This window comes from Labeo rohita, chromosome 16, assembly GCF_022985175.1.
Source record: "Labeo rohita strain BAU-BD-2019 chromosome 16, IGBB_LRoh.1.0, whole genome shotgun sequence".
NCBI classification, from domain to species: domain Eukaryota; kingdom Metazoa; phylum Chordata; class Actinopteri; order Cypriniformes; family Cyprinidae; genus Labeo; species Labeo rohita.
In genome coordinates this window covers 38,569,192-38,580,899 of record NC_066884.1, presented here as the reverse complement: position 1 = coordinate 38,580,899, position 11,708 = coordinate 38,569,192, and the positions used below count along the sequence as shown (strand labels likewise).

Below are 11,708 nucleotides of genomic sequence, written 5' to 3'. Positions count from 1 at the left end.
TAAATCAGCTCATTTGTTTGCCTAATACGAAGCTTCGCCTGTTTGACAGCTCTGAAGCGATCAGATTTGCCCATCTGTCCTCAGGTGTGCGTCCGCGCTCGCTCGGCAGCCGGGAAATCTTCCTCAGATTGAGGCCCTCGCACATAATGAACAAGCAGGATTCAGGAACACGCAAGTCATCTCGAGAAAGGCCAAAACAATTATTTACCTATAAGGTCACCGAGGCCTCTGCTTTTACCTTTATTAAGTGCTGGATGATTTGTTATGTAATAATCCGACCTTTCCGTCTGATGGTTTATTGACTGCCAAAACGTCTCAGAAAATATGCCAGCCAGGAAAAGGGAAACCGGCTGTGTTTATCAACAATCAGCGTATGGACTCATTGTCTCGCTTCTGTGAAGCCAAATGACTTGAGGAACTTAGTGTGCATGAGTTTTCCAACAGTGAAATAGCCTGTTCATTTTCTGCAGCAGTTCAACAGTAGAGCCACTCTTTTATTCACTAAGCACCTGCATTTAACAGCATCTGTTCAGTTGTAAGTCATTTATAAGTGATTAGTTAATGATGAAATAATAAGTTACAAAACACTGACAAATGATCAATAAGTGATATGCTAACAATTTGTGTATGTTTTGTTAATTCATTTACAAGTCAGTTACAAGTTCATTTACAAGTAATTAGTTAATGATGAACTAATCATTTACAAAACATGACTATGTGTTTATAAATGATTAGTAAGTGATATGCTGAAAAGCACAAAAATTTTCTTTTTTTAAATACTAATAAATTATTTGCTGTCAAGTGAATAAACGTGTAAACGCTTTCTCTCATCAGCACAGACTTGTGTTCTGTGTGGAGTGTGTGGGATCTAGTGATAATGTGAACCAGTTTTACCCTCCACTGAAGATCACATCAGGTGCACAGCGCTAAAATACTCCATGTGTTTACCATCTTTACCCTCACCATCTTTCTGCATCCCCTAATCTAAAGTGTAAACTATTCATCAGTTGTAAATGTTTTACAAACCTGCCGGGTCCAGGTTGTGTGTGTATACACACTGGGGGGAAAGATCTACGAATGATGAGTAAAACATTTACAACTGATGAATTGTTTACACTTTAGATTAGGGGACGCAGAAAGATTTGTAAATTATTTATTCATGATGTGATCTTCAATGGAGGGTAAACATTTCAATGATTGACATTTCAATTATTTAAAATGTATTAATAATATATTAACTAGTAACTTATTAACCATTGACTAAGGATCTGTTTGATTATTTCATGATCTGCTATTTTTTTTAAAGATAACTTATGACAGATTGTAAGCATATTAGTTAATCATTTGTGAACCTATAGTGATGTTTTGTAAATTATTAGTTTGCCATTATCTAATCACTTGTAAATGATTTATAACTTAATCTACAAAGCATAGATAAAAATACTAACATATCACTTATTAATCATTTATAAACACATAGTCATGTTTTGTAAATGATTAGTTAATCATTAACTAATTACTTGTAAATTACTTGTACATTAATTAACAAAACATACACAAATTGTTAGCATATCACTTAATGATTATTGCATCATTAACTAATTGCTTATAAATGACGTATAAAAAAACGTTTTGTCTTTGTAGATGACAAAAAATGTCCACAAGTTGTGAAGGAAGCCAAAATTAAAAATATAAAATAAATAAAAAATATAATTTAGAAATCGCCACTATACTCTTTTATGTGGTAAAAGATTGGTGAAATAAAAAAGTGATTAGTGACCAACTATGGTGATTTATACCTTTAAAAATTGAGCTTACTTACTATTTTATCCGATTATTAAGAAATAATAATGAAAAAGGTTCTCTTTTTGCATTTTTCTATTTTAATATGAGGTTTTGTGTAATATTATATCAGCACAATAACTTGAGTGAAAACTGAATTTAAAAAATGAAAGTATAAATGGTCATTTTTCTAAACAAACACAGGTATATTTGGGTAAATTGCTCTGCAGCAGCAGCAGCTAATCATCACAGCATGATTTCTGCTGAAAAGACCGGCTTAGTTTCCCCTTGAGAACAGGGAGGATTATGCTGGTTAGAGCTGGTTTGGTGCTGGTTTAACTGTTTGGTGATGTTGACGACTTACCTGGAAATGAAGATCGCCGTGTACAACGCCATCTCGAACAAGAACACCTGCTGTCAAAGCATGTGCAGATCAAAATGTTTTCTGACCTTAGAGAGATACGTATCTACAGGTAGACAGGGTTACAGGAATGAATGTATTCCTCATTGAAAATATAGAGGTCATTCAAAAATAGACCAAAGTGATATGATGAAAAAGGCAAGATAGGTGAAATAAATTGTCCAGAAGGAGTCACCAGAGAATAAGACCTGGGGAGTTCAATCACACAGCTGAAGAAAGAGTCTGAAGAAGAAGAGATCCGTCAGTTAATGCCTTGAAGCTGTGTGTTTAGGAAACAAATCCATCATTAAGACATGTTTCACTTAAATATGAGTCCATAATCTGTAATATATGTATATATATATATATATACAGATTATGTAATAAAGTGATAAAGTGTTTTACACACTGTAAAAAATGACAGTGAATTTAACAGTAAAAAACTGTAAAAACGCTACTGTAAAATTTACAGTGAATAAATTCCCTGTGTTACATTTTCTTATCCGTTTTGTACATTAGGGTTGTATGTTACATCTAATGTTGTTAAATGAATGTTTTTGTATTTTTTTATTTCGATGTGTGTTACCATGATGGTGTTTAGTGTTTGTGTGAATGACACTGTGCACCTTCTATATGTGTTCATATTTAAAAGCTGTTTGTGATGGGTTTTGGTTCATCATGTGACTTTCTCATCACCACCTGCTTTTGGTGGTTATCAGTGTATTACAAAGGTACAAAACAGATTTCAGTACTTCAATAGGTTGGTACATTGTGTGTGTGTGTGTGTTAGTTTGAACCTTGTGAACAATACTGTCAATATTGTGGGTTGAAATAAATGTTTAAATTATTGACAGCATGTTAAAAGGAAAACACGTTAAAAGTAATGATCTTATAATATAAGTCTGAGACAAGACTTTTTACACTTTTTATTTTTAGGTCCTGTCATGCCCATATAAAGCTGGTAAATCCAGTAACGTTTGCATGAAATTATTTCTGTGTGTGTTTGCATGTTTTTACAGCCTGATTTAAATGATTTTCTTTTCACACAGACGCTGTTTGCAGAACAGATTTTGAATCTGTTATGTTCTGTTATATAATTGGCCTAGATCAGTTCACAGCAATTAGATTAGGAGACCAATGTGCGTTTTTCATTTCATGATTAGCTAATTGGCATACATAGTGGTTAAATTAATATAAGAACAGCCTGAAAAGTGATATAGTTCATGTTAAAAAAAATGCATTCTTGTTGCCATCAGAATATTAAATGTGTGTCATATAAGACAAAGCGTGTTTATATAAAATGTGATATCAGCAGAAAATTCTGGCATATGAATAACCTCTCCTCAGAAGTATCCTGTTATTTAAGCTGACTACATATCAAACCTTGAACAAATAGATAAAAACAACAGGTGTGGTACAGTAGATTAGAGTAAGACAACAAAGACAACAAGCAGAAAGCATGAGATAATCTAACAGTTCATTTACTCTGATATTCTTAAAATACTTTCTCACCCACACAATATAAAGTTGTAGTACTGTGTAGATTTGGACTCTATTTTGATTTTCTACACACTATATACAGTGGAATAAAATATCCCAAACTGAATTAGTTTCAGGAGAATCTTGACACCGGTTTGTGCTTTGAGATATTGTAATATGACCACATCGTTAAAATCAGCACTTCTCATCCACAAAAAATGAATCTGACACGTTTTTTTTTTTTTTACATAAACACTTTTTATTGACATATTTCAGCAGTTGACAAATTTCAGCAGGCACTGAAATCATTAAATTTAAAGACTTCAAATATTCGTAATAAACTTTCATGTAAATTAAACTCCAGCAGTCCAGTAATACAGTTGTGGATGACAATATTCAGCGTGACAGGAATCCCATAAATGCTGCTGTGTTTTATTGGTTTGGAAGGTAAAACCACTGCATGGATTAAAAGCAAACAAGTATGCAAACAGCTCTCTGATTGTCTGCAATTCTGCAAACATGTAGTGACCGACGGATAAACCTTATTGCGATCTAAAGAGATCTCTTCTGCTGTAAGCGAGCATGGAAATGAAACCGTTTTGTCGTGATCTTGTTCGATCGTAAACGCATTTGCACTTCTCAGACACAAAGATGATAGATTTATTTTTTGCAATAGCACTATTTACACGTCTCTAAACTTTAGTGTTGCTAAAGATGTCTTTTGTACAGTTTTTGACACTTCAATCACATTTATCAATAAGGCTCAGTTGAACTCTGACCACAAACAAAAGATATAATAAATAAACAAACAAACAGTCAGTGGGGACAACATCAGCCATCATAACAGTCATCGTATAGTGAGAGTAAAACTGATACTGACAGAATGTCAACCACACTGTGATCGACGTCACGAAACAGTCACATGTCCGACTATGCAAGAAAGAAACAACTAGTAATACGCTTCCGTCGCCGCTTCCCTCGTGGAGCGAGTCCTCGTGTGCCGTCATCATCTCCATCATCATCATCATCATCATCATCTTCATCATCTCAAACCACCAGCCAGTGATGAAGCTGTGAGAAACAAGTCAATCCATACAGCGCATAAACCCAAAATATGCAAACGGCAGAAATCAGATCAGAAATCACTGAAGACTCCAACATTAGTGAGGCCACAACAATCACAGCGTATCGCATCTGCGCTGAGGATCGACTGCTCTGAAAGCGTGGATCTGCGATAACGCTGCAGTAAAATGTCACTTTAGCATAATTGAAAGTTCACCCATTAAATTTATGTAATCTTCCTCGTTGGGCCGTACACATGAAACAGCTGTCTGCTGTTTTCCACCCACGATGCTGTGAATGGGATCTTACCGTGAACTGCCGCACCTCTCCACGCTCCACCAGGTGATGGTCAGTCTCTGGAGTGATGGCGTACGCCAGTTTCTGTCAGGATAGCGCACCATAATCACACACAATCACAGAAACAACCAGACAAATGTAGCGACATTACTATAATCAAAGCTATTATTCATGCAGTATCATTTCAGTGCAGTGATGAATGTTCAACCCTTGGTGCTGTGCTGAAATGTGCTCTTCCTGGTCAAAAAATGACCGGCCTTAAAAAAATGGCAGCAACACTGTATTTTTAGGAACAATTCTCACTATTAACTGGCATGAATATTACTAGCAAATTGGCTGTTCATTAGCACTTATACAGCTCATATGTGAATCTGGAGCACAAAACCAGTCTTAAGTATCACAGGTATATTTGTAGCAAGAGCCAACAATACATTGTATGGGTCAAAATGAGCAATTTTTCTTTTATGCCAAAAAAATCATTGGGATATTAAGTAAAGATCATGTTCCATGAAGATATTCTGTACATTTCCTACTGTAAATATATTACAGTTTAATTTTTGATTAGTAATATGCATTGCTAAGAACTTCATCTGGACAACTTTAAAGGTGATTTTCGCAATATTTAGATTTTTTTGCACCCTCAGATTTCAGATTTTCAGTAGTTGTATTTCAGCCAAATACTGTCCTATCAAACCTTAACAAACCATACATCAATAAAAAAAGCTTATTTATTCAACTTTTAGGTGATGTATGAATCTCAGTTTTGAAAAATTGACCCTTATGACTGGTTTTGTGGTCCAGGGTCACATATTAACGCCATATGATTATAATTTAGATCCCTTAATCGTTAAACCCCATAACAAAACTTCGTAATTAATAATTAGTTAATAGTGTGAACTTGACCTTAAAATAAAGTGTGACCAAAATTGCTTGTAAATCTCTCATGACATCATATTATCATTGATCTGAGCTTATTCACCTCACTGTTTGAGTGAACATTGGCAAAATTATCCACAAAATAATGCTAAAAAACTGAGGTGCATAAGCTCAGATCAACGAGGTCAGATCAACAGAAAAAAAAAAAAAAACAGTGCTAATTGCAAGAAAACAAGTTGACAAAAATACTGAATCCAAGATTTGGTGATCATGCAGAATAGTGAGACATGTATAAGATTTTTTTTTTTTCTTATCTCTAAAAATACAAAAGTATAGATTTTTTGGAGCAAAGTCAGTAAGTTTTAGTCCAATCAGTGCAATATTATTGTTCAGTAACATTAATGGTTTAATGGCTCTGACACTACTGGTTGAAAATGAAATCTGAACAGACTGATATGAATAATAACTATATTGTCTTCTGTAGAGCTGCTTAAAGATGAACTGAATTAGTATTATTATTAAAACGCTATGGAGATAAATGTGGCTTGACTTGATAAAGTGTTTTGCGTATTGCAGAATACGAAATACTCACGTCACAAAAGCTTCCCGGCAGAGAGCAGAACTTGTAGATGGCGTAGAGCGGCACCATGATCATCGACGAGATGGACAAACACCAGCCCACCATCGTCGCCCACGTGGGGAAATAATACGAGCCGTACTTGGGAGGATTGAACGTCGCAAAACTCACAACAACCATGAACTGAGTGAAGGGAAGAGAAAACAAGTATAAGTTCATGATATCTAAAGGAGTTTCATGATATTTGTGTTAAGTTTGACAGACTGTGATCGCACCAGGAGGAAACACGGGCTGACAAACTTCCAGCAGAGTCTCCAATAGAGGCCGGGTCTCTGTCCGATCATTTCCTGGATATCATCGCTGAAGCGATCCACACCTGAACACACACATGCAGGTCAACACCAAGAAAGTGTAGCTCCACTTATTTGCTCCAAAGTGTTCATGCAATTAAATCCAAAGTTTGTATGATGTCTATTGATGTTGTTGGTGAATTTATGCAGCTCCTGCCACACAAATCAAAACTCTTACTACGGCTGTGAGTGTGGACTATAATAGCAGGTGTGAATTATAAATTGTTTAACTAAATTGGAAACGGACTAACGGAAATTACTTTTGCTTTTCCTCAAAATCTTCTACATATCAGGCGATTGAATTATTTGACTATTAACAATATATATTAGTAATAATGTTGACTACTGTATATATATATAAAGAGTTCAGATGCAAAAGCCTCTAAATCCATCTGACGTTCTTCTTTAAAATGAGCGTTTATTTCTGGCTACTTTGTATAGTTTATATAACACATTTTTCAAGTGTTACAATTGTCCAACCACTGTTACAACAACTGTTACACTTTGAAATCTTGTGAACTCTGATCTGTCCTTTCTCAGAAGTCTAGTTTGGAATCTGAGAGATTAGGAGTCAACCGATATGTTTTTCAAGGATGATGCCGATACAGATTATTACACATCAAGTAGACCGATGACCAATGTTTTGAACTGATATATATATGTCTGGTGTAAAAATGAAAATTTGTGTCAAAATTAAGAATAATAATAACTGATACCGATAATCATAAACATGCTTGATAATATCGGCACGATATTTAGCATTTATATGGTCGACTCCTACAAAAGGAGTCTCTTCTGCTCATCAAAGCTGCATTTATTTGATCAAAAATACAATAAAAACAGTAATATAGTAAAATATTATTACATTTCAACTAACTGTTTTTTGTGTGAATAGGCGTTAAACTGTAATTTATTTCTGTGATGCGCAGCTGAATTTTCAGCATCATTACTCCAGTCTTCAGTGTCACATGATCCTTCAGAAATCATTCTAATATGCTGATCTGCTGCTCAACAGACATTTCTGATTATCAATGTTGAATGTTGAAAACATTGAAAATATTTTTTGTAGAGACCGTTATATTTTATTTTTTAGGATTCTTTGGTGAATAGCAAGTTCAAAAGCATTAATTTTAAATCTTTTGTAACATTATAAATGTCTTTACTGTCACTTTTCATCAACAATGCATCCTTGGTTAATAAAAGTACTAAGTTCTTTTTTTTTTTAAATGAACGTTTGAACTGTATTGGCTGATATAAATATTTCGAACGGTATATCAAAACTGGCATGTAGATTTGCCAATTTGCGGTAGCCATCTACACGAAGGAAAGGAGTTATGAAGGAAAACCTAATAAATATCACAGCTTTCCCCGCAGTCCCTTCTTCATAAACGCACTTGACCAAACAACATATTTTAATATGTGAATATGGCAGTACTGATGGCATTAAACCATGCTTCACATGAGTGGTCCATTTGGTTTTCATGAAGCAAGCGTCCTGGTGTCTGGTGATCTCAGTGAGTCTGTGTGGCCGCAGGGTTTGATCAAGGCTTGACGTCTGATCGCAGCAGACAGCGCGAGCAGAGCTCAGGGCCAAAGGCGCAGGTGTTCAGCAGGTAATGCTGCTTCCAGAAAGGCCAGTGGAGCCCGGGGCCCGCGTGTCCCGCTCTGACCGACAGCAGCGGCAGCAGCCTGTGACCCGGCGCTCTGCATCCACAGGTCAAACGCTGCTCTCGCTGTCCCAGGACTGATCTGACCGTCCAGGGCTCACAGAGTCACGCTGAAGTTCAGGTCTACAGGAATCACTCGCTGCCTCGGGTCTGTTTGCAAAGTTCACATTCCTGCGACCGCATGCCAGTTCGCCAAAGGCAAAGAAATGGCTTTTCCAGGAGAAAGTCAATGCGTGAATTACACGGAAACATTTGAAGAGAATTTCTAACCTTAATGTTCAACACGCACCCATCTAATGTAACCGTAATAGTCTCATAATAGTCAAGACAAAAAAAAAAGCTGTGATACTGTATATCTGTGAAACGTAAATCTTTGATAAAGTGATAAATGATGACTAAATACTGAAATGAAATCGCTTGTGCAAGGCACTGTGGCTCCACTTTTGTTTCCACTTCAGACAGATGCAAAAGAGTCTAGTTAGTGCCAAAAGTAAAAAACAAACAAACAAACAAAAAAGTGCTTAGACAAACACTTTATTTTGATCCACTTTCAATCTGTCCACTTTGAACACAAATGTAAGTAACTAACTACATGTCAACTAACTCATTAGAGTATTAGCAGACTGTAGTAGACCGATTTTAGACTGACCACACTCTTAAAAATAAAGGTTTCTTTAAAGGTTCTTCACAGCGATGCCACAGAAGAACCATTTTTGGTTCCACAAAGAACCATTCAGTCAAAGGTTCTTTAAAGAACCATCTCTTTCTTACCTTTTTTATAATCTGAAGAACTTTCTTTCACCACAAAGAACCTTTTGTGAAACAGAAAGGTTCTTCAGATGTTAAAGGTTTTTTATGGAACCATTTAGACAAAAAAGGTTCTTCTATGGAATTGTGAAGCACCTTTATTTTTAAGAGTGTAGATGGCTTTATTATTATTTTAAGTTCATTTTTGATTGTATATTTTCCACTGTCACTTTAGTTTTATTTAGAGTTTTAGTCATTTTGTTGTTTTTATTAGTCAGCGTTTTTAATAGTTAGTTTTTTAGTTTGCATTAGTTTTTATGTCAGTTTTAGAGTTATTTTAGCACATCAAGTTAAACTGAATGAAAATAAGAAATGTTTTCTTGCTTACAACTAGACCAAAATTGAATCTGGAGTTAGAATCAAATGTCAGATTGATAGGTGTTTTTGTGAAGAGCGTTCCAGACGGATACGGGTCCATACGGCTGATATCAGAGCTCCGGGAGGCTAATGAGCGCCAGCGGCCCCGGAGCACAGCCGTCTGATAGACCATCAGCCCCTAATGCCACATCAGCTTCACCGCACATGCAGGACGAGCAATCAGCCTCACCGTAGAACCAGGCGATGCCGATGGCCTCAATCAGCACTCCAAACAGAATCGATGTCCCGGCGGCAAAGTGGTCCAACAGCGTGAACACGTAGATGCCGCCCTGCGGAGAGACAGAGAGACGAGGCGAAAGCAGATCAAGACGAGCCGAGAGATTCCACGCACTCACTCTTCATAATCAGATGGAAAGCTCATTAGAGGATCGTTTGTGTCTCACGTACGCTCGTGACACAGATGAGAGAGATGAGGAACGTGGAGACCACGATGAAGAGCGTGAAGAGCTCTCGGTGTTTGTGCAGAAACTTGAATTCGTCGATGAGTCCCGTGATCACAGACTCCATCCCTCCCATCTGAAAAAACAGCATTCAGATCCAGTTACAGCGCTGACATTCATCAGGACTGAGCGCTGTGTACGTCAGCTTCCAGTCATCAGCATTTACAGCAATAACCCTCATTCAGGTCCATTTTGACTCAGAAGAGATACATAAAAAAAGAAACTGGGTATGTATGGAGTGCCAAAAATAGTCCAAAAACTTCTTCAAATAAAAATATATTTAGCCTTTTCCCCATATCTCATACACATTAGGGACTGAATTTTCATTGATTGATTGATTGATTGATTGACATGTTTATCAAGTGAAACAACTTTACACAGCAGGGGTTAGGGTCCAACCTTGCTCCAACACACATACTATGCAGTTTTCAATTAAGCCTGAAGGACTTGATTCGTTGGATCAGGTGTGTTTAATTAGGGTTGCATCTAAACTCTGCAGGGCTGCGGCCCTCCAGGACTGGAGTTTGACACCCCTCTTATAGAGTAAATAAATTTATACATAGAGTTATATTTAAGTTGTTTTTTTTTTTTTTAAGATATTTTTCTGAGTAATCATGAGTTATAAATTCAAGGAATTTCATTAAATTCTGTTCATTTCAGTGGGTTAATACTGGTAATTTTCTGATTATATGTTCTTACAAATTTCATACAATGAAAAACAAAAAAAAGTCAGAAATTTCAGTGAATTTCTCAATTTAAAAAAGTGGCAAATGCAGTAATAACATGGTAATAACATGGTAACATTCAAAACATTCAATTTGTTATTTACATTCACGCATTCGTTAATTTGAAGTTGCTGATCAGATGCAATACAGTTTTAAATGAAAAATATTAAGTTATTCCTGCTTTATGTAATGATTCTTCAGGTCACTACAGGTCATTACTATGTGACCCAGAATGTGACAATAGTGTAGAGATTTGTGAATGCATTATGCATTATATACTGCTCTACACGCTCTGACAAACTCTAGTGTTTGAGATCAGATGAGTCGAGATCATGAGACTCACGGCGCTGTCGATTCCTAGAGTCAGCAGCATGATGAAGAAGATCACAGCCCACACTGATGAACCCGGCAGTGTAGCAATGGCTTCTGGGTAAATAATGAACACCAGACCAGGACCTGGAGAGACACGAACAGCAAAATTCAACCTCCACGTACACTGTGTTAAAAAACAATGAAAGCAGATCTGAAGACGCTGTATTATTCTAAAATTTATTTGAATATCGCAATTTCATCAGTTCCAGTGATTCACCAACACACTGTATATTGTTATATGCAATCACCAAAAAATAAATAAATAATAAATAAATAAAATAAAAAAATGAAGAGATGTATACATTTATTCACCAAGGATGCATTTAATTGATCAAAAGTGACTAAAGTGTGTAAAGACATTTATAATGTGATTTCTATTTCAAATAAACACTGTTCTTTTCTGTGAATCCTAAAATGGATGAAAAAAATAAAATGGATGACGGTTTCTGCAATGTTTTCAACACTGATACGTGTTTGTTGAGCAGCAAATCAGCAT

The 11,708-nt window shown here is 36.1% G+C and overlaps 1 protein-coding gene across 1 annotated transcript in view; it reads right to left on the bottom strand.

The window, feature by feature from the left end:
* Positions 1–3,960: 3,960 nt before the first annotated feature.
* Positions 3,961–11,708, bottom strand: part of slc6a3 (solute carrier family 6 member 3) — a 20,332-nt gene continuing 12,584 nt past the window's right edge. The window contains exons 9-15 of the mRNA XM_051130314.1: positions 11,184–11,296; positions 10,063–10,191; positions 9,845–9,944; positions 6,749–6,849; positions 6,489–6,656; positions 5,033–5,104; positions 3,961–4,732 (exon numbers count right to left, since the gene is read on the bottom strand). Coding sequence (XP_050986271.1) covers positions 4,709–4,732; positions 5,033–5,104; positions 6,489–6,656; positions 6,749–6,849; positions 9,845–9,944; positions 10,063–10,191; positions 11,184–11,296 — 707 coding nt within the window. The 3' untranslated portion in view covers positions 3,961–4,708. The remainder of the gene's footprint in view (positions 4,733–5,032; positions 5,105–6,488; positions 6,657–6,748; positions 6,850–9,844; positions 9,945–10,062; positions 10,192–11,183; positions 11,297–11,708) is intronic.